At 45.7% G+C, this 24,531-nt stretch overlaps 5 protein-coding genes across 8 annotated transcripts; 2 read left to right on the top strand and 3 right to left on the bottom strand.

Annotated features, from left to right (window-relative positions):
* Window positions 1-2,066: 2,066 nt before the first annotated feature.
* On the bottom strand, window positions 2,067-4,292 carry mrpl38 (mitochondrial ribosomal protein L38). The gene is made up of 9 exons (XM_037278950.1): window positions 4,189-4,292; window positions 3,626-3,814; window positions 3,423-3,554; window positions 3,082-3,284; window positions 2,939-3,011; window positions 2,811-2,856; window positions 2,566-2,724; window positions 2,321-2,457; window positions 2,067-2,244 (listed from the first exon to the last, which is right to left on the bottom strand). The coding sequence occupies exons 1-9, from the start codon at window positions 4,271-4,273 to the stop codon at window positions 2,108-2,110; spliced, it is 1,161 nt and encodes a 386-aa protein (XP_037134845.1). The 5' UTR covers window positions 4,274-4,292; the 3' UTR covers window positions 2,067-2,107.
* A 211-nt stretch (window positions 4,293-4,503) lies between these two features.
* Window positions 4,504-7,527, top strand: trim65 (tripartite motif containing 65). The gene is made up of 8 exons (XM_037278856.1): window positions 4,504-4,610; window positions 4,960-5,384; window positions 5,455-5,550; window positions 5,621-5,851; window positions 5,916-6,084; window positions 6,152-6,241; window positions 6,308-6,525; window positions 6,606-7,527. Exons 2-8 carry the CDS (start codon window positions 4,962-4,964, stop codon window positions 6,915-6,917), a joined length of 1,539 nt encoding a protein of 512 aa, XP_037134751.1. The 5' UTR covers window positions 4,504-4,610; window positions 4,960-4,961; the 3' UTR covers window positions 6,918-7,527.
* Window positions 7,488-10,407, bottom strand: wbp2 (WW domain binding protein 2). Its single transcript, XM_037279006.1, has 8 exons — window positions 10,176-10,407; window positions 9,378-9,486; window positions 9,177-9,312; window positions 9,001-9,093; window positions 8,770-8,922; window positions 8,580-8,702; window positions 8,420-8,502; window positions 7,488-8,297 (listed from the first exon to the last, which is right to left on the bottom strand). The coding sequence occupies exons 1-8, from the start codon at window positions 10,232-10,234 to the stop codon at window positions 8,250-8,252; spliced, it is 804 nt and encodes a 267-aa protein (XP_037134901.1). The 5' UTR covers window positions 10,235-10,407; the 3' UTR covers window positions 7,488-8,249.
* Window positions 10,408-11,064: 657 nt separating this feature from the next.
* On the top strand, window positions 11,065-19,189 carry unc13d (unc-13 homolog D (C. elegans)). 3 transcript variants are annotated; one of them, XM_037278677.1, is made up of 34 exons: window positions 11,066-11,204; window positions 12,033-12,059; window positions 12,164-12,220; window positions 12,306-12,362; window positions 12,429-12,536; window positions 12,650-12,709; window positions 12,816-12,882; window positions 12,996-13,176; window positions 13,247-13,291; window positions 13,381-13,452; window positions 13,525-13,594; window positions 13,651-13,755; window positions 13,918-14,010; window positions 14,083-14,183; window positions 14,469-14,592; window positions 14,674-14,795; window positions 14,857-14,947; window positions 15,027-15,083; window positions 15,186-15,283; window positions 15,375-15,426; window positions 15,488-15,618; window positions 15,726-15,843; window positions 15,935-16,087; window positions 16,353-16,448; window positions 16,529-16,735; window positions 16,803-16,877; window positions 16,935-17,129; window positions 17,205-17,276; window positions 17,339-17,422; window positions 17,497-17,617; window positions 17,687-17,810; window positions 17,891-18,114; window positions 18,525-18,643; window positions 18,788-19,189. In XM_037278677.1, the coding sequence occupies exons 1-33, from the start codon at window positions 11,145-11,147 to the stop codon at window positions 18,632-18,634; spliced, it is 3,357 nt and encodes a 1,118-aa protein (XP_037134572.1). In that variant the 5' UTR covers window positions 11,066-11,144; the 3' UTR covers window positions 18,635-18,643; window positions 18,788-19,189. The 3 variants fall into 3 exon arrangements, with proteins under 3 accessions (XP_037134574.1, XP_037134573.1, XP_037134572.1); XM_037278679.1 differs by lacking the exons at window positions 18,525-18,643; window positions 18,788-19,189 and adding an exon at window positions 18,288-18,518 and having other exon boundaries at window positions 11,065-11,204; window positions 17,891-18,200; XM_037278678.1 differs by lacking the exons at window positions 18,525-18,643; window positions 18,788-19,189 and adding an exon at window positions 18,285-18,518 and having other exon boundaries at window positions 11,065-11,204; window positions 17,891-18,203.
* A 397-nt stretch (window positions 19,190-19,586) lies between these two features.
* On the bottom strand, window positions 19,587-24,451 carry unk (unk zinc finger). 2 transcript variants are annotated; one of them, XM_037278749.1, is made up of 15 exons: window positions 24,072-24,451; window positions 23,543-23,752; window positions 23,108-23,284; window positions 22,910-23,031; window positions 22,706-22,841; window positions 22,508-22,625; window positions 22,346-22,430; window positions 21,986-22,260; window positions 21,754-21,822; window positions 21,499-21,676; window positions 21,328-21,417; window positions 21,074-21,259; window positions 20,817-20,998; window positions 20,455-20,715; window positions 19,587-20,328 (listed from the first exon to the last, which is right to left on the bottom strand). In XM_037278749.1, the coding sequence occupies exons 1-15, from the start codon at window positions 24,218-24,220 to the stop codon at window positions 20,155-20,157; spliced, it is 2,412 nt and encodes an 803-aa protein (XP_037134644.1). In that variant the 5' UTR covers window positions 24,221-24,451; the 3' UTR covers window positions 19,587-20,154. The 2 variants fall into 2 exon arrangements, with proteins under 2 accessions (XP_037134644.1, XP_037134643.1); XM_037278748.1 differs by having other exon boundaries at window positions 21,986-22,263; window positions 24,072-24,442.
* Window positions 24,452-24,531: the final 80 nt, after the last annotated feature.

Genomic DNA, 24,531 nt, shown 5'->3' with positions numbered 1-24,531 from the left:
TGGCCCTTGGTCATGTTGCTGCTGGCAGCATCTTCCAGGTGGCCCTCGGTCATGTTATAGCTGGAGGCATCATTCTGGTGGCCCTCGGTCATGTTATAGCTGGAGGCATCATTCTGGTGGCTCTCGGTCATGTTGTAGCTGGCGTCTTCAGTCATGTTGTAGCTGGCGGCATCGTCCATGTGGCCCTTGGTCATGTTGTAGCTGGCGTCCTCCTGGTGGCCCTCGGTCATGTTGTAGCTGGCAGCATCTTCCATGTGGCCCTCGGTCATGTTGTAGCTGGCATCCTCCATGTGGCCCCTGGTCATGTTGTAGCTGGCGGCATCTTCCATGTGGCCCTTGGTCATGTTGTAGCTGGCGTCCTCGGTCATGTTGTAGCTGGCGTCATCCTGGTGGCCCTTGGTCATGTTGTAGCTGGAGGCATCATTCTGGTGGCCCTTGGTCATGTTGTAGCTGGAGGCATCATTCTGGTGGCCCTTGGTCATGTTGTAGCTGGAGGCATCATTCTGGTGGCCCTCGGTCATGTTGTAGCTGGCGGCATCCTCCATGTGGCCCTTGGTCATGTGGCCCAAGTCACTCTGCCCAAGCGAAGAATCAAGTTCGACTTCCACTTCTTCAGTTTCAAGTAGGTCTAAAAAAAAAAAAACAAACAAACAAACATTCATTCATTCAATCTTAACATTGAAAAATAAAGGGTGTTTAAGCAGCACACCACCATGGTGTGCCTTTATGCAACCACACCTACCGTAGAAAAACTATACATTTGTTAACTTAGCAGGTTCAGATTTTATAAGTAAAATAAAATGTTATGCGAGAGGTCACCTCTCCTCTTTTCAAATGCCAGGATAAATGATTTGTTTTAGTTTAAGCATTCTACATTATTGATCCTTTAATCACAAGATAATTGTCACTAAAATGAACTTGAAGCAAACCAGGCTCATATTTTCTAAAACTACTTATTCTATAGTAACTTTGCAGCAAGATCTCTCTCAGCTTAAAATGCGCCTTGAGTCAAAGAAAGCCTGGAATAGAGAAGTGAAGCAACCCTACTTACCTTCTTGCACCAATGGAAACTCCAGAGACTTGAGGAGTTTATACACCCTCTGAAGCGAAACATCATCTGAAGATACACCATTTTCAAGCTGTGCATCCGATTCGGCTGCTCCAGGTGGAAAACAAAGGCCTGCAGACACAAATTATTTCCAGCATACAAAATGTCAAACAATAGGAAAGAAAATAAAAAAGCAACGTGTTACTCACCTATGTCTGTTAGGAGGGCATGTGCCAGAACCACAAGGAGCCAAAGATGAGCCATCGCTTCAGGAACGCTTGAATGGTGACCATCCACATGAGCTTGCTTTATAGCAGGTGACAAGTGTTCGCAGGTGTTCAAATTGGCTCCAAGCAGTATCACCTGTCGCAGCCTACACAAAAAAAAAATCTCATGAGCATTTTCAAGGTTTTGTTATTCGTATATTCATTTCATATATTGCTTAGATTAGAAGACCTTGAATTAAATTCAATGACACACCTTGGATTCTGCATTTCATTAAAAAGGGAAGAAAACGGAATATATATCATATTGAAATATTTGTGGTGTTTTTGACATTTTTCAGGTACTCTTTCTGTTTACTTGTACTCCAGCAATTTGAAAACCATATACCTTATTTTGGTGATATTTCTTCTAGCTGTATGAATCCTAAAATAATATTCAAATAAATGATCTATTTATCCATCTATCTATTCGTCTGTCATCCATGTCAACAAACCTTTGCTCTCCCATCCAAGCTTCTTTGGAAAGCAGAGTTGTGAGTTGTGCAGACTGAGGGATCACAATTCAAGTGCGGTTTATTGCTTTATACTTTATTTTTAAACCCCAAAAAACCATGGGCAAAAACCAAAAAGGTACAAATAAAACACTAAAACAAAATGTACGCGACAAAATTGGTAGTTGTACCACAGAGAGGCATATTGGTATAATACCAATCATTTTTAATATCATATTCCTCAAACAAAACTCATAGGTGGTGAAACATTTCCAAGCCTTTGAACAGGAACATTTTCTTTCCTTTCTTATTTGTCGGTCAGGTACATTTGTCATTTCTGCTCGTCAGTATATGCCATGGCTTTGCTCCTTTCCATTTCTGTATCTGTCCAGGTAACGTAGTGGTTGTCCGTGGGGGTATTTCACTTGTGGGGGATGGTACACCGGAGGACGAATGAATTCAAACACTGGCTCTCTCATGTCTAAAGGTGAAGAGATCACAAATATGACATGATGCAACTTGACTTGATTTGCACGCTACGGTCGAGTGTTGCTCACTGAGGGTGTCGTGAAAGGTGCTGGTGACCGATTCATCCCATTGGCACTGAAAAAACGCCAGACCCGCTGGTGTCATGCTGTCCTGGTGCTTTCTGTAGAAATCCACTGTTTTGAACGTACGGTCTGCAAGTGAATGACTAGGAGAAAAAGAAGAAGCAGCAGCAACGATTGTTTACAATTCTGGGATGTCATTGTCTGGCCAGGCCATGCAAGGCAACGGCTGTGTGTGTGCGCAAGTTGATCACCATGGCGACGGCTTCAAATCTTCCTGGAAGGGAATGGGCCCCTCCTGCTGGAAAAGAACGTAAATGTAGCGGTGGAAGCCCGTTCCTCTTGCGGGAAAAGGAGGTAGATAGTCACATAGTTCTTCTCCAGCCTCTACCGCTCCACCTGGTATGTTCCCGCTGAAGTCACATGTCATTTACCGTGATTGGCTGAGGTACGCTTACATGCAACTGGTGAAATCGAATCGACATATGAAATGACTTACACAAGCCAGTGCAGGTATTCCGCTTCATTATTCAGAAGGTGTTCATCTGAAATCCACAAAAAGATGTCATCTTTGACAATAATCGATCCCCGTATTAGCAGTAGCCGTTTCGAAAGGGGCCGCCTGACCAGGGGAGGTGAGCAGGAGGGTCCAAAGGGAGCCTTCATCCGCATTGAAGCTGACCACAGGAGCAGATGCTGTCTGATGAACAAAGTAAAGCACACATTAAAGAAAGAGTCGCAAGAACTCAGCATCGCTCCACTCGTTATACTTGTGCGGGTGTTAGTTGATTCCCATAATGCACTTGACCACTCATTTGTTGGCCATAACCGATGCGCAGAGGGATACGAGGCAGAAAATATGCCATGGGGAAAAGATCCCTGAAGACCCCATAGTGGTCAGCCAGTCTCCTTATATGAAAGGGACCACTGCTCTTCTCCCACATTTGCTGCACTTCATCCAGAGATATCTTGACTGAGGGAGAAAGAGACAATCAAATGACAAGCAAGGTTCAGGAAAAAACATCTTCTCGAGCGACCGCTTTCTATCAAATGATCCATTCAAACAACCACCCACACTCGCACCAATGGAAATCATCCCGATTGAACCTACACGTGCGTAGACGACACGCCCTCTCCAGTTGGACATTTTTCTTGTTCTCCTTCACCCTCTGCCTCCTCTCCTTCAGTTGAATGCTTCTGGAGGGTCGATCACCAGGTAGGCCGATGTTCACCCGCGTGGCACCTGACCAAACACACACGGTGGGGGCATCAAATACGACGGCCAAAGCTGGCTGGGTACACATTCATTCTCACCGTGTTCGGGATCCTCTTTCTCCACATACGCTCGGTAGGTCTTCCACCAGACCGGCTTGTTCTTGGCCTCTTCAGCTCGACTGAAGTAGCGATTGTAGCTGCGATATTTCTCTATCGTGTCTATGTTTTGAACATCAATATCGTCATTCGGCATTGGACCCAAAGGAGGACGCCGTCGACAGAGGAACGCTGTTGAATGCAAACACAAATATGATCGTCAGTACTGTAGTGCGAAGTTTTCTTGCCACACTTCTCCAGTATCATGAAAAGTAAACATAGCACTATTAAATGAAGTCGTTTTTAATACCAAACCTCATCTATTCACACTTAAGGAGGAGGAGTCCAACGTTTTCCATCTCCTCCTCTATTCATCTTTAAGCATTTTGATGACATTTTGCGAGTGATTGGACAAGTGACTGGTGTTTACTACACAGGCAGGACGAGCCATTGTGTGTGTCAGTATGATTTGACCCCACGCACCATGGACACACCAAAAAGCCCAAACACCAAAATGCAGATCGACAAATACCGTATTAAAGGTTAAATGAAGGTATCTTCTGTACCTGTTGTGACAAAACTCATCGCATTATTGACCCTTAACTCAAACCAATTCCTTAGCACACCAGAAGATGTCAAGCGCAGCGCCATCTTGGCTGGGGAATAAATCTACGGTGGCCGAGGAGAGTCAAAGTTGACCCGATTGTCGAAATTGCTGCCTGGCTAGATTTACATACATGCACGGTGCATCACGGCATGCTACTACTACGTTTGTTAAAAAAAAAAAAAAAAAAAAAATCAATAATACACTTACAGATATATATATACGTATATATGTACGCAGATCAATGAAGTATAGCAAACATACTGAATAGTGTTGTGACGATTTACAATTATTCTGATAGCACTTGAAGGCATCGTCCTCTCAGTAGGAAATGATCAGCTGACGTTTTCATCATTCTCGATGAACTGTAAATTTCGCCGATAGGTGATAATGATTTATATTGCTCCTTTATTTACCCCCCATTCGAAATGAATTATAACATTTTCTTTTAATGTGTACCAGCATGTGTGTTTTGTTTTGAAGCTACCAGGCTAAGGCTAACAATAGCTTCTGTGCTAACTGCGCTTGTCTCATTAGGAACTGCTTTGTTGTTGCATGAGCAATTTCGAAAATACGATCAGGTATTATTTATGCTGCTTTAAATAGTCTCGATAATTTCCTACCGTATGCACTACATGTATGGTCACAGCTATGCATCCTGACCAACCTCTTGTTTGTTATTGTCACACACACTCACACCCACACACACTCATTGTTGTTGTTGCTTTTCCAGAGATGGATTCTCAGAGCTCAAACTTGACCTGTGCCATATGCTTAGAGCCCTTTCATATTCCTGCCACCATCCCGTGTGGACACTCGTTCTGTGAGAGATGCATCACTACCCATTGGGACACTAAAAGCCAGTCAGATATTGGACCTGACTGTCCCATCTGCAATGAGAAGTTTGCCACCAGGCCCACTGTGAAGCGTAACGTGTCCTTGTCCCAGCTGACTGAAGCTGCAAACAGCAACATTGCACCATCTTGCAAAGATTGCAGAAAGGATGAAGGTGGTGGATCCATGCTTTGTGATCAGCATCATAAGCCTCTAGTTTATTACTGCAAGCAGGATAAAATGTCAGTGTGCTGCGAGTGTGCCATCAGAGAGTGCAAAAAGCATGACATGGCTTTGTTGGAGGCGGAAAAGAACAACCAAAAGGTACACCTTTGTCGTGGTTAGCACAACTGACACATGCTACCGATTAAAACTCTTTTTTTTTAATCCACAGCTGTTACTGGAGAAGAAGAATGAGGAGGTGACAAAGCTCATTGAAGAAACCACGCAAAGTATTATCAAACTAACTGAAAACATCAACCAAGCGAAGGTAATGCCTTCCTTTCATCATAGCTCACGTATACATTCTCCCTACATTGTGTTCTTTTGAAATTTTTCAGGAGACCGTGCAGCAGACATCCAATCGGGTCACAGCCAAATTTTCCAGCGTGATAAAAATATTGGCTGAGCGGCAAGAGGCCACCGAGCGCTTCATGGAGCAGCAGAAAGAGGCGGCCATCTCGGAGGCTACGTCGCGTCTCTCTGACCTGGAGGAGAACGCCCAGAAGCTGAGGGCCAGCCAGGCTAAGATCGCAGCCCTGCACAACCTCTCCGATACAGAGCTCATCAAGGTTTGGGGATGACTTTGCTGTCCCAAATGATCATCGTCATCATGAACGGCATCTCTTCCAATAGGAATCAATGCTCATTGAAGTTCCACACCTCAAGAAAGTCTCTTCAGACTTCACGCCCCACCTGCAGGATCGCCTAAGCGGCATCACGGAGGCACTGAGCCGAATCTCCAAGCTGGTGGTCGAGGACCTCGAAAGAGCCGTCTGCGCCGTTGTGGGTCAGGACATAGAAGGTAAAGCCGAAGAATTCAGCTGACCTCATTCTCTCCTCCGCCTTATTGTCTGTGTATTGTCCACCAGGTTCCCCTCAGGAGAAGAGGCCCATTCTGGCTGTGGTTCCAAGTCCAGCTGCTCCGAGCCACCCTGATGGGAAGGAGGGCCTCAGTGCTTGTAAGTTCACCACCTCAAAGGCACATTAAAAAAAACCCAACATGTTCTTGTCTTCCGCACCCCTAGACAGATGCTCGCTGACGTTTGACCCCAGCACGGCCAATAGCCATCTGGTATTGTCCCGAGAGAACCGGAGAGCCGAGCACCTGACTTCAGGGCTGCGTCACGTGGTCGAGCACCAAGCTCGATTTGACCACACCTGGCAGGTGCTGTGTAGCCAGGGCTTCAAACACGGCCAGCACTACTGGGAGCTGGAGGTCTCCAAACCGTGGGCCTACCTGGGGGTAGGCACATGGCAAGTCAGCATCTTTCAAATGTGCTGCTCTGAGAGAGTCCAAGGTTTTCCTCCTCCTGTTCTCCTCAGGTCACCTACAGCACCATCCCCAGAAAAGAGAAGGGCCGGAGGTGCATGCTGGGAATGAACGAAGTGTCCTGGAGTCTGCAGCTGGACGAGAAGCAGCTCAACGCCTGGCACAACGGTCGCAAGGAGACCCTGGTGGGATCTTCTCATCAGCACGGCCGCGTCGGCATGTTGCTGGACTACGATGCGGGCGCGCTCACCTTTTACGGAGATGGAGACGTCAGGTTGCACACCTTCCACTGTGCCTTCAACCAGGAGCTCTTCCCCGCTTGCTGGATAGGAGAAGGCGTCAGCATCACGCTATGCTCTATATGAGTGCAAAGAACTTGTTTTGCTTTCTGACAATAACTATTTCATTCCTGCTGAATTCGTCAAAATGCATGAAGACAGCAAGTTGTAAAAAGCACCTTTTAGTTAGCGAGATAGAGTCCCAAGAACAAATAGTCGCTAGGTAAACAAGCAGATTATTCCCATTCTGGTGGCACAAATTTCATTCTCCCATTCTAGCAAATGCTTTTCCGATTTCTTCCACGATGGAGTGTTCTGTTTACAAATGGGGAGTCTTGCTTTTCATATACTCCCTTTTATAAATTGTGTTTTAAGTGAAGCGCAACTTTTTTTTTTTTTTTTTTTTTAACGTTCAAGCACACCACAAATCCCATTTTTTAACGCTAATTCTGTATATACACGTGACTCGTTTTGAAGTGTAACATGTCTTTTTGATGCTCGCATCTTTAAATGGTCAATCGCTATTTGGCAATTTTGCACAAATGTGTGGCAGAAGATTTCAGTTTGACAGTTTCCAAGGCTGAGGCCTTGAGGCACAACCATGCCTCCTGCTTTCAGATGAAATTTAAAACATAAAAATCACACTTGAATGACACATTTAAACAGCATCCGTTTAATAAATGCCTGTTAACTGTCATTGATCATTTGTAAGTTTCTTTATACTTTGAGCCATGCCTGAGCGAGCGAGCGAGCCCAGAGATGAGCAAGGTACCGGCCGCGTCTAACGTACAGTACACAAATGACTGGAGTAGGAATTACCTCTGACAAAAACTTGCTACCCGAATCCACGCTACTTTCGATCATGACTTTTGATTGGGTTCGTCCTGTGCTTTGCTTTGCTTTTTGACAACATAATCTATGGTGTCTGTACGTGGCTTCTCAGTGTCTGATCTTAATCCTGGATCAGGGACTCACTGACTCACTCTAATCTATGCCGTCCTCTCATCCAAAGCAGGGTGATGCCTTGGAGTGTGACAAGCTATATATTATCTTCTACATATATACAGTTAAATGGTAAAAAAAAAAAAAAAAAAAAGAACGACTTCATTTCGCTCACTGGATTGATTGGCAGAGCAAAGCGTACTATAAAATTCAGTCATAGCCGATTGCTAGTTGTACTGTGCAGTACGTTACACGAGTCACAGATAGCAAAGCTACATGAAGCAGAGAGAATCTTGCAGCACATTAATCATCATAATAAATAATAGCTTTTCTCATTCATTTTTAGCCACTATTCAATCGCTTCAAAGGGTTAGAATGAGAATGAAGGAAAGGGTAATTGACAAGAACGATCGGAAGTCAAGAAAAGAAGGAAAGACCTGAACAAATGAAATTGAAATGTGTGAAAGTAAATGAGGTCTACTGGTTCTTTTTGTCTTCCGGAGGAGAGTAGGGGGGAGGCTTATCCTGCACACAAAAGAAAAAGAAACAAACATATCAGGTGATCAGTGATACAAAATGGACTTACCAATACAACCACATTCTTTTTTTGAATTTCACAAAGTACCTTACGTTGTTGCGAGGCTTACCTCTGGCAAGTACACGTGTGTCGGGGGCCGCGTGGAATAGCTGGCAGCACCGGCTGCGGCGGCTTCGGCTGCTTTAGCCTCGGCTGGGAAGACAAAAAACAAACAAAAAAAAAGATTGTGGAACGGCACGCTTTCGGCTAAATCTCCGGTGGACACTCACCGGCGGCCGATGAGGGGCCTTCGGGGTGGTGCGGGGGCTGCTGACCCAGAGCGGATGAATACGGAGGCGGAGCCATGTAGGCTGCGGAGTTATTGAACGCCGGAGGGTTGGGGTAGAAGCCATCTGCGTGGTGCAGAAAGTAGCAGAATAGCGGGACTCACTTTTTGGGGGGGGTTGTCTGAGAAGCTACCTGGAGGAGGCACGTTGGGGTAGGCGTAGCACGGCGGGGGTCCGGCGGCGGGATACTCCCCGTTGGAAGGGGGAGGCGGATAAGCGTAGGCTCCGTTAGCAATGAAAGGACATCCGCCGCCAAAGCCTGCAATGACCGGCTGACCTCTGGAAGCTGTTCACAAAAGCATTCACGCTATGGCTATTCTGTCAAGAATCACGACGGAAATAGTGGCACATTTGGTGTCCTCACCCTGAGTGGCAACCTCCAGCATGTATTGCCCAAACTCGATGGCTCCACCCGCAGCAAAGACCAACTTGAAGCTCACGCTGCCCTCCCATCCACCTGCGCGCACGCGCAAACAACACCGACACAATGAATGGAATGAAATAAAAGTACAACCTTTTGCCGGTCACTTGGAAACCGACCTCCGGGCTCGGCGCTGATGGTCCCCTTGATGTAATTTGCCCCAAGTACAGGTTGCTTGACCTCGCAGCCTTTCATCAAATAGAAAGGCATCATGAAAGACCTGAGTGCATCTCGACTTTTAGCCACAAAGATCACCTGAAACAGAAGAGAACTATTCAAATGCACTGGAAGAAATACCGTTCAGATGTATTTGATCTCACCCTGTATGGAGTCAGGTAAATGCTGCCCTTCTTGCTTTTTCTGAAGGCCTCAGGTAAGCCATCCGCATCGCAGAAGGCCAGCTCCACGTTGTCATGATTCATCAAAACGCTGACGCCAACACAAGAATTATTATTGTATCATTCCGAAAGGGTTAGGGTTAGGGTTCACTCACTCACTCACTCACTCACTCACTCACTCACTCACTCACTCACTCACTCACTCACTCACTCACTCACTCACTCACTCACTCACTCACATTGAGAAGCTCTTGGTTACATTACAAATGACTGCAATGATGAATTAAAAATGAGATGATTACATAACGGGGATAAGTGTGCAATTGCCAGGTGACCAAACACTGCATCACTTTGGAGTTCTCTAAAAGGATTAGATTCGATCTCCTTCCAGATCATACTAATCTGATTCTGGATCAGCTGTTAAGGAGCTGTTCTGCTTGCTTCTAGAAGATTCTGCATTGACTCTTTTGAAGCCTGATGTTCGAGTCCCCATGACGTCTTTGTTGTAACACGGTTTAACTCTTCGATTGGATTTAGTCAATCGAATAGCACATGTTACATGTGTCAGTCAGCACGCTGTTGGAACAAAATGTTGACGTATGTGGTGAGCTCATGGGAAAAGTAAGCTAGCCGACTCTGAAATGCGTCACTCCAAGTGAGTGGTGCCTCTGAAGACTATCTATGTGCGCAAAGTGACATTTATCTAGTCCATTATACAGTCGACTATTTACGTTAGCGGTGTTGGCTAGCTAGCCCGTTACACACATCGTTAATTGCTACCTTTCACTGTTGTTGATAATGACTCCACCGGACTCCGAATGGTTCTGGTTGAGAGTCATGTCGACGGGCGGGCCTCCTCTCTCGTAAATGGATCACAACAGGCCTGTCTCCAACCTTGATAGGGTTAAAACGTGAAGGAAAACCAAAATTTGGGAAGATGTTTACGCCGCTAACTTCAGTGCTGCACCTGCGCGTAAGACAGTCGAGGGAACCGCCCACATCTTTCGTCACGATGACGTCACCCGGGACGCTTGTGTCCAAAGATCCCCTATCAATAAAGTTGGAGTTGAGTCTTTTCAAAATGACAAATGTTGTCCTTTGTGCCATTAGATCTCAAATAATCTATAATAATAAATATTATGATTATAATTTTATTATTGTTATTATTATTCATCTTCCAAAGCGCTTATCCCCATAAAATTTGCCAAATAGTGCAAAAGAAATCGAGAAAGATTTACTTACAACAAAAATTATTCTTGCCTGGCTACCCTATGCACTGATAAGACTTTCCTCAGGGATCCAAATGGTTGTCTAAACCTTTCTTTCTTGATCTTCATCATTATTATCATCTTCATTCATTCTAATAGGCTATGCTTAACTGGAGAGGCCCACAACTCGATAGAACATTAACAACGGCGTTTCCACACAACTATGACTATGTTGATGGCCTTCTCTGCAGAGCACCTGACATTTTGCATCCCAAAAGTGTGCCTTTCGTGGTATGGGATTTGCTTTGAACACGGACGGAGTCAAATAAAGCTGACTCTGACTCTGACTCTGATATGATTGTGTTTTCCCACACAAACATGAAACACATTCAGGCACAACGTAGGACAGTGTTTGGATCGTCACAGTCATATGTGCTAGCACATTTTTACAGGAAGTGATGACTTCCTGCGTGGCAGTTTTGTCAAAAACCTTGCTCATGTATTGTCACTCGTGAATGCAGGACACACTGGCAGCTCATCAATGTCAAGTCAAAGGGAGACCGTCAGCTCAGTGGACCATCTACTCAAAACACCCGAACAAGTAAGAATTGTCATTGTTCAAAACTGCAAGTCTGTGAATAGAGATATAATAATAGTCATTCTTCAAAAACTACAAGTGATTTCAGTACTTCAGTGCACTGTGGACAATATACAGTACGTATTAAAAAGAGCAAAGAGGGGTACATTTTGTGTAAAAGTGTACAAAGTAGATTTAGCAGTGTAAAAAAGGTGCCAAATCTCAATGATGCAAAAATTGGACATCATTTGAAATATCAAAATCTGAGTTACTAGCTAAAACACTATTTGTAAAAAACACATGTCGTAAGTACATTCAAATCGATTTTCCAACCAATCTCATCATGCATCACAACTATTCAGTAAATTCCTTTTTAGCAACCGCTTTTTTCTATGCCATCTCCAGATTTGTAATCTAATTGGCTTGACAGTTCTTGTTTGTTCTTTAAAGACATTTTCTCACAGACAAAAATAGCCTTTCCTTGCTTGTGAATGGCATCTTTTTTGACACTATGACTCACTTTTATTTCAGGATGTGAGTTCTGATCAGATGATGCAGAGTGGAAGCAGTCTATTTTTAGTACTACACATAATACATATAAATATACGTATATATTTTTTAAATGTCGGTTGATACATTTGACTTGACTCTTTCTCTTTGTTGAATATTGTCAGCTCATAGTTGCCTCACTTTTAGTTTCATAATCGGCCAAAAAAGGAAGTTTGCAACAGATGCTCTGATCAAAAGATAAATAAATCTTCCTAGTTGAACACAAATATAGCAATACAAATGTTGACTCCTCAATTATTACGTCCTGTATTTGAATAGTCCTCCTTGTATCCGATTTTACAGAATGGTGGCCTTTCAAGTATCAAGCAGGTAAAACTGTTAGGAAACATTTGTTGTAACAGCGCTCACTGCGCAGTGCGCAATATCAATTCCGCCATTCCAGTGCCTTTTTAAAATGATTTTGTCCTTGCTAGTATTCGCCGGGCCATGCGCGTAAACTGGGGCAGACAAGAAAGATACGATACAGGAGGGTAAAACAACAACAACAACAACAACAACACCACACAATTCCAATAGTGTCCAGCTATTTCTTTGATGTGCTTGTTTACCTTTCAGGATTTGAAGGATGACGAAAACCCCGAAGAGAAAGCCCGTCACATCAAACAGGTGGAGGTATGTCATTTGGGACTGAACTGTGCATTTTAATATTGGGTGATTTGCTTTTGCTTCTGTTTCAAGCTCAACCCTCTGTATAAGGAGTTGTTGTACACCATTGCACATAAGATGGGAAAAGTGGCAGCAACTGAGGTCTTTGCCGATAGCCAACTTCATCAATATATCAAAGAGGTGACCGTTATTCTTACTCACACCCGGCTTTCGGGTGAAGCGTTCTGTAGTTTTGTCCATAAAAGTGAATAAATGCACAAAACTATTCCAAAAATAGTTGTTTTTTTTACCAGGCTCTCACAATGACAGAATCTGAGCACAAATCTCTGATGGAGAAAGTACAACATTCAGAGGTGAGAAATCTCCAGACGACATTAAAACAAAAGACAATTCTTTGCTGCCATTTCTTGTTACTTTGAAGTTTCTATTCACAACTGAATTGTAGTTTGAAATTTCCAGCCACCTGTCTACTGCCTAATGGCCACTGTAAAGGAAGCCAGAGGAATTCTGGGAAAAGATATTAGTGGTGAGTTCACACGCCACCTCACGGCATTTAAAGAGGAAGGAAGGAAGTCAAGGCAAACCAACATGTTTTTGCATCAAACGGAAAGCAACATCAAAACATCTCTCCGTGACCAGGTTTAAGTGACCCGTACTGCTTGCTGAGCATACTGGAGGACGAAGAAGAGCGGCGTACACATCGTTCCAGAGTCAAGGCCTCGAAATACGTGGTCAAGGATGCCGTGTCGGCTGATAAGATTTATCAGACCCACATCAAGAAGCAGACTCTCAATCCAATTTGGAACCAGACATTTCTACTGTGAGACTTCAACGCATTGCTTCGTAGGAGAATCTTACTTCTTGTGTGTGATTCAGCTTTTCTAATTCAGGGAGTTTGAAGACATCGCGGGGGCCAGCTTTCACCTTGAGATGTGGTATGAAAAAATAAAAACACCACCTGTTGCTTTGTTCAGTTGAGAGAAGAAAAAAAAAAAAAGCTCAAATCAGCTCATCCTCGTTGCAGGGATAAAGATGAGGAGGTGTCACTCGGTCAAAAACTCGAGGAGATCACAACTAGTTTTTCCAGTTTAAGCAGGTGGTGTACTCGGTTTACAAATCACGCCTGAAAATTCAATCAAATGGAAAACCTCTTTTGCTTTTTTCTCAGAATTATAAAGGAGGTCAAAAAGGAAAAAGGAACGGATGACTTTCTGGGGAAAATTGTCATCAAACTTCAGGTGGTGAATGTTTCCCTCTCTCTTTTGGCCTCACTTGACAAATGATTTCATTTCAGGACCTCCATTGTACCGAGGACGACTGGTACATTCTGGAGCCGAGAACGGAGACGTACCCTGATCGAGGCCGATGTCACCTGAACCTCAAGTTCATCCATAAAACGGTGCGGCGAGTACCGATACCTGGTACCGATACTCACCAACACTTGTTGATGTATACGATTGGCCGCAAACCAAATAAGAACTTCAATTCAATTGAGCGCACTCACCCTTCGGGACCATTCTTGGTTATTGATAGCCATCGTATTGTGTCACGTGACCGGCAGAGAGATGACGCGCTGAGCCCAGGTCGAAACGCTTACATCAACTACTGTGGAATCCTGCAACGCTTTGTTCTGTCTTACATTTCCAAGCAAAAGGTAAAGCCTGTTTCCGTTCTCTTTCAAATTCAGATTGCGTATGCCACATCGAGTTTCATTGCTTGCTTTTAGACTTCCGCTCCATGGAAAGGGGAATTGTGTGGTGAAGCTCAAACTCTCCTGGAGCACTATGCTGCACAGACTGACCTCTCACCTTTCCTGCAAGATCTGGCGTAAGTAAGCGGCACTCGATACACGTATACGTAGAAAAGATCTTTTCGCCCAAATCGTCACAGAAGCAAAAGTTGGTTGCGTATTAAAAGAAAGAAAGACGAATTTCAAGATGGGATATTGTTGTGACGTCGCTGGCGGCCGGCGCTAGAGGCGGGGGCCGCGGCGGGGGCCGCGGCGGGGGGGCACTGCCACCCTGAAATAGGCTTGGATCCCCCAAATCCCAGCTAAAATGGAAAGAAAATCTTCCGTTTCATGACTTTCAACGTAGTGTGTCTTGGTGACAGGAAGTGGGTTGCGTACAGTCAACTTTATCAAAGCGTCGAGGTGGACTCGTCGTTGCTGCTACAACAGCTCACTTGCGTGGAGTATCGCTGGCATCAACAGGAACACGAGTTGCCGCAGCAACAGGTAGGAAAACTAAAGAAGCACAATTCTTCTCTTTTGGAATTGAATGATGACATTGAAGACTGGATTTCACGCTGTCAACAGAAACAAGAACTCGGCGACTCCCTTCACCGTTTCTTGCATTACGGTCTCCATCTGGTGTCAAAATACAGAGACATTTTCCCGCCAACACCAAGCGCCACTCCGAAATTACACACATTGCTCAGGTACACAAATTGGTGTGGCATAATCAGACCCTGCCCAGCTAACAAATGTTTGTAATTGCAGAATCTTAGTCCAGATCTGTAAGACAAAGCCATTTCAGAAAATGAACCCGGCCGATTTTGAACTGCACGATGAGGTGGCTGATGCCGTCCAGGTATGTATGTAACAATAACAATCATCAAAAAGAAACATGATTATCAATCCGTTGATTTTCCAACGATTTCTTCTAACAGACAGGTACACAGGAGTGGTTTACCAACAAAAAAGGGCTGCACCAGCCAATGACCAAGGTAAGCCTTTTTCCTTTCTCAAAGTCGGAATCATATTCTCTCTCATTTAGCTCTTGTACTGGATCTGAATGAATTGTCTTCCTTTATCTTGCCCTCACACAGGAGCTGTCAGAGATCATCGGCGCCTTGTCCAGGTTGATCGACGAAGTACGTGACGACATCAAACTCAACAAGGATGTCTGGAATCGAACATTTGTCAGGTCCATTGTAGATTTGGTGGAAATATCTTTGCGATGTAGTTATGGTCGATCACTGTCGGAATAAAGAACTCTTTTTTCGCCAAACATACAGTGCGGTGCAAGTGGATGTGTTCACTGCGGTCTACGAGAAGCTCGACTCGCTGGTAAGCGGGAGAGAAAACGTGGCACCAAATACCACCGTGCTGACTGTTCCCATTTCCGTAGGTTGCTACAGAAGTCAGAGAAACCTTATCTCAAACGGAAGGTCACATTGATCAGAGTCTAGCCAACAGCCTGTTTCCACTTTACCTGAGCCTGCAAGCCATTCACAAAGAAAAGGCCTTCTTACAGAAAAGGTCAGTTGCATCACGGAATTGCCACGCAGATGCCAGATTTGATTTCATTTTCAAAGAAATGCTGGAGCTACTGTATCCTTTCCATACAAGCCAATGTTTCATTTCAGGGGTTTACTGAAGCTGACAAACTTTCACGTGAGCTTCAGAGAGGCGCAGCCTTACTGGCTCAAGCAGATGTTCAACACCACGATGGACAGGGTGGAGAGGGCGGTGAAGGTCGACAAGGTATCGACTCATCTACTGCTTGTGTTGTTGTTGTTGTTGTTTTGTTTTTTTACACGTCCTAATACTTATACCTTTTAAATATGACCCTCAGCTCCAGCCTCTGCACTCGGGCGCAGTGCCGGTAAAACACAGTTCGTCAGCAGTGGACCTGGTTGCTTGTATCCAGCCTGTGTGTGACCTTTGGGAGCAGATGTCCTGGCCTGACCCTGAGGAGGCGTTTATGCTCATGGTCAAAATCACAGAGGTCTATTTCAAATCACTTCTCATTTGTTAAACAGCAAACATGCTGCAAAAGAAATGGAAAGATTTCGCGGACTTTGAACTTGAGACCTTATTTGGACTTGAATATGTCATTCATATTTCTAGGAGATCTAGTGTTGACGATTGAAAACAATATGGCAGTGTTGTTGAAATCAGTCCTTTTGTATGGGCACAATTGATGCATTCCTTGTGAAAATGTTACAATTGGACTGTTTGTTTTTGTTTGTTTCTTTCTTTCTTTTCTGCAGGATGTTTGCAAGATTGTGGTGACCTACTGTCATAGTCTGAAAGCCAGAGTCAGGATGCTCTCAGAGAAGTCAGACCACGAAAGCGCCATTAACATGGTGAGGGCGGGGCGGGATTAGCACTTGCTCCACCACTTATAAAAGAAAATGTACATTCTAGTTCTTCCTTCTTCTCCAAGCTGTGTGTTGTGGTGAACGACTTGGAGTACCTGCGCTCTGTCTTGACGCGGCTTCCCGCCAACCTGAATTGGGCGGGGCTTCAGGAACGCATCCAACACGTCATCGGGGAAAGTCAGTTCCAAAACACGCTGCCGTCTCAGGTGCAGCAAGCGCAGGGCATCCTCGGCCGGGAGATCCGCTCTGCTTTGGACACGCTGAGCAAAACGGTGTGTGCTCCATATGTGTGCAAGAGCCTTTTTTTGGGGAGGGTTCGTCATGTTTCGGTCTTTTCAGTTGAATACGGACATCGAGACTCATGTCAGGGGAATGTCGACCAGAAGCCGGATTCCGTCCAAATCCAGCCAAGATGTAAGGACAGTACTTGTGTTTGTGTAGCACCATTCCATCATGTCTTGTGATTCTTAGGCCACAACTCCTCTTATGCGCTATCTGGAAAAAGAACTCCATTACATGAATGAAAACTTGGTTGAAGAGAACTTCAACAGCCTCCTGACTCCTTTGTGGAACAACTCGGTGAAGATCCTCCACCAGATGGCCGCCGAGCATTCGCAGCAAGATGGGCTCACGGTGTTCTGTCACAGGCTGCTGTACACGCTGCAGGTCGGTCGGTCGGTCGGTCGGTCGGTCCGCATTTGCAAATTTGGATTCAATTGGAATGAATGAAATGTCCTCCAGTGCTTGGAGCAATGCTTCCACGGCGAGGGTAACGGCCTTCCGTTGAAAATCCTCCACTCGGATGAGTACAAGGTGAGGAGCTGTCACGGTGAAACACATTTCAGACTCCGAATAATGACTTGTTCTGCTTTCAGACTCTCAAGGCCTACCTGACTCATCACTCTCTCAGCAGTCACCAGCTTGTGGACAAGTTCCTCCAAGGGAAAATATGGGAGCAGGTCAGATGCCTTGAGATGTATTGATGTTTTGAATGCGGCTTCTTTCGAACCATTCCTCATCTTTCTGCCGCAAGAGAGTGGTTGGCGGCGAGAAATACGGCGCTGTCACTCTTCTAACCTCCTACAGAAGATCAGACCAAAGGCTCAGAGTTGAGGTTTTGAACGCAGTCAACCTCCTACCAATGGATTCCAATGGTAAAAATGCAACCGAAAGGTCCTCCCATTTTCTTTGTCACAATCATCACTTGATGCAATTCTCCACAGGTTTAAGTGATCCGTACGTGCGCTTATGTCTGGAGCCGCACCACACCTTCCCGCTCGTGGAACCTCGCTGCACTCAGATAAAAAGCTGCGATCTCAATCCGCTCTTTGACGAAGCCTTTGAGTTGTGAGTTGTTGCGTTGTCATTTTTGCTGGGATGATTTCTTCGAGCTCTCTAACTCACAGCCCTTCCTCATCAATGAACAGCCTGGTTGGACTGGATCAGTGCCAGGCTCCTGGTGCCTGCCTGGTGGTGACGGTTCTGGATCATGACATCTTGAGAATGGATGACTTTGAAGGTGAAGCCTTCCTGTCCCTCAAAGACATACCTGGAGTTGCAAAAGGAGGGGAAGAAAAAGACGGACCGGGCTTTCGTCCGGATGCCATCCCGGCTCAAATACGTCTACCTCTCATGCATCCAAAACCTAATGGTACGGTCGAGCTCTTTTGCTTTGTACGAAGATATGTCACTTTGGCCGGTTTCTGAAGATCCAACGTCCATTCAAATGTCCTCTCGTAGAAACTGATGATTACATTTTGGACTGCGTGGACGGCACCCCAAAAAAATGTCCAAATAGTAATTTTCTTGAAAGTAAACAAACTATATTTTATAACTGTCAAAAATTGCTCCAGTACAAAACGAAAAATGGTTCCTTCTGCTAAATCAGTCACACCTGTCCATTTCTATCTGGGCTCCACCCACATATGGCTCAGGTAAGTCAAAACTGAATAGACTGCCCCTTAGTGGTTGGAGGTCAAATAACATTCCTACCAAACATGAGATGAGGCTCCGACAGTAGCGCCACTGTGTTAGTGTCTACCCGTGTATGTGTATTCCCAGACAACATCCTGAAGATGTTGGAGTCCAGAAAAGGCGAGCGAGAAATACAAGCCTTCGTAAAGAAAAGAAGACAAAGAGAGAAACAGTCCAGGGAGCAAAGTCAACCATGACACACAAAGGCTTGCCTTTCATTTAAAAATATACAATTTGCTTTACAGTCCAGGGAGCAAAGTCAACCATGACACACAAAGGCTTGCCTTTCATTTAAAAATATACAATTTGCTTTACAGTCCAGGGAGCAAAGTCAACCATGACACACAAAGGCTTGCCTTTCATTTAAAAATATACAATTTGCTTTATTGAACTAAATCCATTTACAATGAAACACTGGTAAAAGATGAAAATCAACTAATGCTAATGCTTTTTCCAATCAGTGCAATCAAATATGATGTCATTGAACAGAAGATGTCAAATGAAATGTCAACAATGACAAATGGCAGGTATGAAGACAAATGTGTGTAATTGAGACAAGGTGAAAAGTTATGAAATAAAAAATGTCATTTAAAAGACTACACAAGTCGACTGAGTATATTTAACTTGATTGTGTTCACATGCATTCCTCTTAGAGAAACCTGAGTGCTTTAACAGAGGCTGCCTGTTGTCCATACTTTTTTTTTTTTTTACTTTGCTCCTCGATGTTCTATTTTTATTTCTTTTTTGCTAATCAAAAGAAATTCAATCTAACCTAGACCTGCGATATGGTGACCCCCTTTGGCTGTAGCTATATCGTGTACAATTTACATGCGCCCTTGAGGGTTTACTGTCTGTCGCACATCACTTAAGTAAGACTTGTAAATTGGTTAAGATATAAAAATGGCTGCTTAGTCATCCATCCATTTCGATAATCATTGTAAAACGATGCCATTTGGACAGAAGCAATGTCAAAAATGTATAAAAGTCGACATGCCTCAAGTTAACCTTTATGAAATTAGTTAGCAAGAAAAAAAAAGAAAAAATGCTAATGCTTCCCTTTGTAAACCGCCGCCGTAATCATTCTTTTCTTTTTGCCTGTTGTTGATGTGGACCAAAATATGGCCACATATCCTTCTAAAGCAGAAAAGAAATTCCAGTGTTGCTGGTCATGAGCGATAGCTCTTCAAATATACTGATACTGGTGTTCCTTCCCCCTGGTATGACTGGAAATAGAATTCACTGTGAGTACAGTGAACCCCCGCATTTGAGATTGAGTGGGCAAGTCCCACCTCTTTGCTGTTTTGCAGCCATGTCTAAAATAGAACTATTGCTTCGGTGCCAACTTGGTGCCAACTTGGTGCCAAGGAACTCGACTCTTTCTTTGAATTGTGTATGCTATTTTATGTTTGTACGGCGACCTTGAAAGGCGCCTTGCAAATAAAATGTATCGTTTTTATTATGTTGAGGAGCGAAGTGCTTTATCACCATCTGGTGGTATCTTTGGGCAGTTTTGGGGGGCTAGATGTCCAAAATGGAGGGATTTTTGCAAGAGTTCACTGTACACCTCATCAAATGATCATCTGTCAGGAATCATTTGTTGCAGTAAAAACAAAGAACCTGGGCAAAGTCTGCCACGGCTACGGCTGGTAGTTGAGGAATCAGGACTGACCCACGTGGAATTTCCACGGCGGCGCGGTGGTTCGACCGGTCCCAAGGGTCAAGAGAGCTGCTGCTGTTGTTGCTGCTTCTGCTCCAGTGCGGCTTCAGGACAAAGGGGGCACGTGGTGGTTGTCGAGCAGCTCTCGCAATGTAGTCCATGGCCGCAGGGCAGGGAGACGGAGCCCTGCTCTCCACATGACACGCAACACTGCCTCTGCTTCTTGTACACCACCTCGGGAGAGAGGCATCATGATGATAGAACTTTATTCATCCCACAGCGGGGAAATCCACTTGTCACAGCAGCGCATAAGAGTGAACAACAAATAGAACCCAAATGATCTGGTGAGCTATTTATTACCTGTTCCACGGTGTGTAAGCAGCTGCAGAGTTGTGCCTGCAGACTGAGGATGGATTCCAAAGGAAGTCTGTGGAGCATCTGGAGCTGGTGTAATGATAGGTGGGGGTGGTCTCCACTCCTCAGGGTCTCCAGCGCTTCCTCCAGGAGAGAAGATTGCCTCTGCACCTCCTCCTCACAATGCCTGGATCTCTCGGCCTCCGCGGCCAAGCGTCCCGCGAGGGCACGCGACTCCTCAGCGTCTGCTTTCAGCGCGGCCCACGACTGCAGGACAGTGTCGGTGAGCTATTTGCCAATTCAGTTGACCGTGCCGCTCCCGCTTGACCGCTCGCGAGCAGTAAGAGAAAGGATGAACTCTGCCCTACCTGAGCTGTGTGTTTCCAGCTGTGTCCCCACTGCTTCAGCGCCCTGTGAGCCTCCTCGAGTTCCTGTTTGAGCCTGGACGTCTCTGTGCAAGGGCCGGAGGGCATCAAGGCAGGGGGGGTGCCAGGGGAGCCCTGCCCTGAGGGGAAGTGCTCCCAGATGTGACTGCTCATACCATTGAGACCTACAAAGCAGAGACGGAATGCGGGAGGGAGGGAGGGTCACACACATCATGTTGCATGAGTGAAGCTCGGCAAACCTAAGGAGCTATGAGATGGGCCCAGGAAGGGGCTCTCTTGTTGGCCAGGTTGGGAGAGCTGAGTGGAGAAGAATGGAGAAGCGCGTGGTCTGATCGGCGGGGACGGCGAAGGAGAGCTAAAAGGAGCTGGTGCGCTAAAGGATCCCGGGATGTTGACTGGGGCAGAACTCTGAAGCCGCTTCCCACCTACCAAAACACAATGGAGATGATATGGCTGCTTTGAAGCATTTCTTTTGCAGATGTTACACAATTACCAGGCCTCACTCCCACCCGCGGCAAACTTGAACTACTCTCCAATGCTGAAGCACCAAAATCATTCAGGTCAAGATCATCCAGCGCCGACTCTGCATCAAAGACCACAGCGGCACAACAATCATTTGAATCCTTCCAAAAAAAAAACATCAAAGTACTACATCTGGACATACCCACAACAGACTCCACAGTCTCACTGGTGGGATAGAAGGGCAAGGCGTTGGCGTTCATGCCTGATGCCACGCTTGGCGGTCCGAGGGGGGCGGGGCTTGGCGGGGTTGCCGCCAGACTGGAGGGGATGCTGGATGACAGGCTTAAAGGGCTGCCTACTGGTAGAAAAACCAGTAGATCCTGAAGGGGATAGAATAGAGTTCCACTGAGTGCGTGTGTGTGTGTGACATCATAAAGTCGGAGGGCGGAAAATGGACCTGTTTACTGCTTGGCGCTGATGTCACTTCCCTGCTGCGCTGCTCCAGCGCAAAGCTTCTTTGTTTAGCCTGAATACAAAGATGTCTTTATCCATGCATGCTCCAACTTCAAATTTGCTTCATGAACCATCGATTGCATTTTGCAAGCGTGCCATTGAGAGGAGTCTGATTCATCAAGCAAATTTGACGCTTCATTTTCCCCATCACTTTCATTCCTTTTCCTTCATCTCACCTGATCCTCCCTCTCAAATCCAGGCGCCCTGCCATAGCCTCCTTCACCAGCCCAAGGAGACAAAGGCTCAGCTGCTCCCCTCATGTCCTCACACAAACTTAGCACACTACCCAGCAGGCTTCGCTCAGCAACATGCGACCCGGCAGGGGGCGAGAAGGGATCAGAGCCACGAGCCGGGCCCTTATTGTGTCCTCTGGAGTCTGCGAGCTCCTCCACGGGACCGGGTTGTGGTGGGGGGGATCTGGGGTAGGAGAAGGACTCCTCGAAGACAAAAGCTTCTGGAGCGAGCGGATTTCAAATTGGAAGTCAGATGAGTGGGTTTTTGAAAACGTAAAGGGTGACGTGCGGCGATGGGCTTACTTTCAACATGAGCAAAAGCACAAAAGGGTCCTCGGGGACAGCTGCCGCACTGTTGCATGTCATTACACTTTGTGGACTTGTAAATCTGTGCAGAAAAAGTTCAACCGTCAGATTAGTTGGGCTTTTCCCAAAAGTTCAGCTCGGATTGGGAAAGGCACCTACCTCAGGATGGAACTGTTGTTCCGTTCTCGTGTGGCAATACTGACATCCCTCGGCGCACTGACATTTGCTGGGATCGCCCCACTCCTCGCTGAGTTTGACAGCCGGACAAGGCAAAGCTCTGCGGGTGTTAACGGTGAGTAGTCGAGTACGCTTCAAGCAGAGCGTCGGCTGACAAAAGGCTGATGAGATCCAACGCACCTGTATTTGTGCTTATGTGGGCTGCGCCGCCTGTCTTTGCTGTTATGATAATACGGGCAGGCGTAACCTTGACGACACAAGCGCGGCGGCTTCTTGCACAGTTCCGTCTTGTAGTGGGACAACACGTAGTTGTTATCTGAGGAGACGAGAAAATGGGAAAGCGTCAGAACGAGGCGCCGCTGTTGACATTTCGCTTCGCTGTACCTTGCCAGCGCGGTTCCTCGCTCAGAATCTTCTCGATGAGCGCCGTACTCGCCGCCTGCGCGTCTCCTCCGGCTCCTTCGGAGGGCCCCGCGCCACCTTGACACTCAACGACCTGCGCTTCCCTGTCGGCAGATGCAACGTAAACTCCAGTATCTTACTTGAAGAGGATGATTGAACCTTCGAGATCATTTTCCACACCTGACATCATACACAGGGCTGCGCAAGTCGTGTGAACCGTGCGCAAAAGCACAATGGCAGCCGTTTTTGCTGCAGTGGCCTTTTGTATCCGTTTCGTGAATGCAAGATCCCGTCTTATAGTAGCGGAGGTGATACCTTCGTTCCGTGTCTCCGGCTGTCCGATGTAAAAAGGCACACCTGGAGAGGACATTTTTCACCGTGCATGAATTGAAATGTAAAGTGGGAATTGTTTACAACTTAGCATTTCTTCAGCACAACGCATTTCCATTTCTTTAGTCCACTATTTGACTGTATGGAAGAAAATACATGTGAGTGAAGGGCGGCTTTCAGATGATAACGTAGAGATAACGATACATCGGCCGCTTTTACAATTGTCCTTTGCATCCTGAAAAAATGTTGTCGTCAAACGACCAAATGGCTTCGTTTTCCCCTTACTCATCTCCGTCAGGACAGGTTCCCGTTCCCTCGTCATATTTGGTACAGTAGACATCTGGACTGTAGTTGAATGTTCCGTCCCGTCTTCTCACGGGCCTGCGACGCCTTTGGTTCAAGAAGTGCCAGTGGAAACAGGAAAAAGGCCGGTGTTGTGTACATTTATGCTGTACAAAGAGGGGACACTGCTCCGTTCGGAATTCCTTGAGATATCTGAAAAACGCATCACACGGGACTCAAATTCATGGTTACAAAGCTATCATTCATTTCATTCATACAAACCATTCCATACTTTAGTCGCATATTTCGGGCTCCAATACTTTCATGTTGCATTCAAGACGAATCAATCCATCAAATACAATGTTGGCGTCTGCAAGTTAATCGCGATTTGCAAGCGTATAGTCAAAAGAGAATCTTGTTTGAGAAGCATTTTGTAAAATGATATAACTTAAGTACAGGACGCAAAGCTGATCGCACGTGAGTTTGTGTACATTTTAGCTAGCATATGGGCTAATAGGCTAACATTACGTACGTGTAGTGTTGGGGTTTTTCGGGCTGAACGTTCAACACGGTTGCGGGAGAGGTCGAGCCCCCAGCGGACGAAGACGACGAGGACGACGAATGACCACCGGTAGTCCCTGATGAGGATAATGGGGGTATCGGGTGCGTGCATTTAGACATGTTAACCCAGGCAAAAGTCCCAGCTAAGTGCTTGTTTTTAGCAAAAGGGGCTAGCTAGTAAAGTTAGCATAGAAATCCGCATTCTACAACGATGTGAGTTTGCGCGAGACTGGAGGAAGTCGTACAAATGCTGCATTCAAGACGTGTTGGAATTTTGAGATTCATTCCCAAATGTTACATATAATTCCATAAAACGTTATTTCAGATGAAAGAAAGTAACGAGAGTGATAGTTGATTCATATCAAAGGAGCCGGTCGGACGCAGAGATTGAAAAAAAAAAAGACGTCTCCCGTGCCTTTGATGCCTAGAGT

The sequence above is a fragment of the Syngnathus acus genome, chromosome 19, assembly GCF_901709675.1.
Source record: "Syngnathus acus chromosome 19, fSynAcu1.2, whole genome shotgun sequence".
Taxonomy (NCBI): domain Eukaryota; kingdom Metazoa; phylum Chordata; class Actinopteri; order Syngnathiformes; family Syngnathidae; genus Syngnathus; species Syngnathus acus.
The sequence above is the reverse complement of the archived record's forward strand: the minus strand, read 5'-3'. Positions and strand labels throughout refer to the sequence as shown.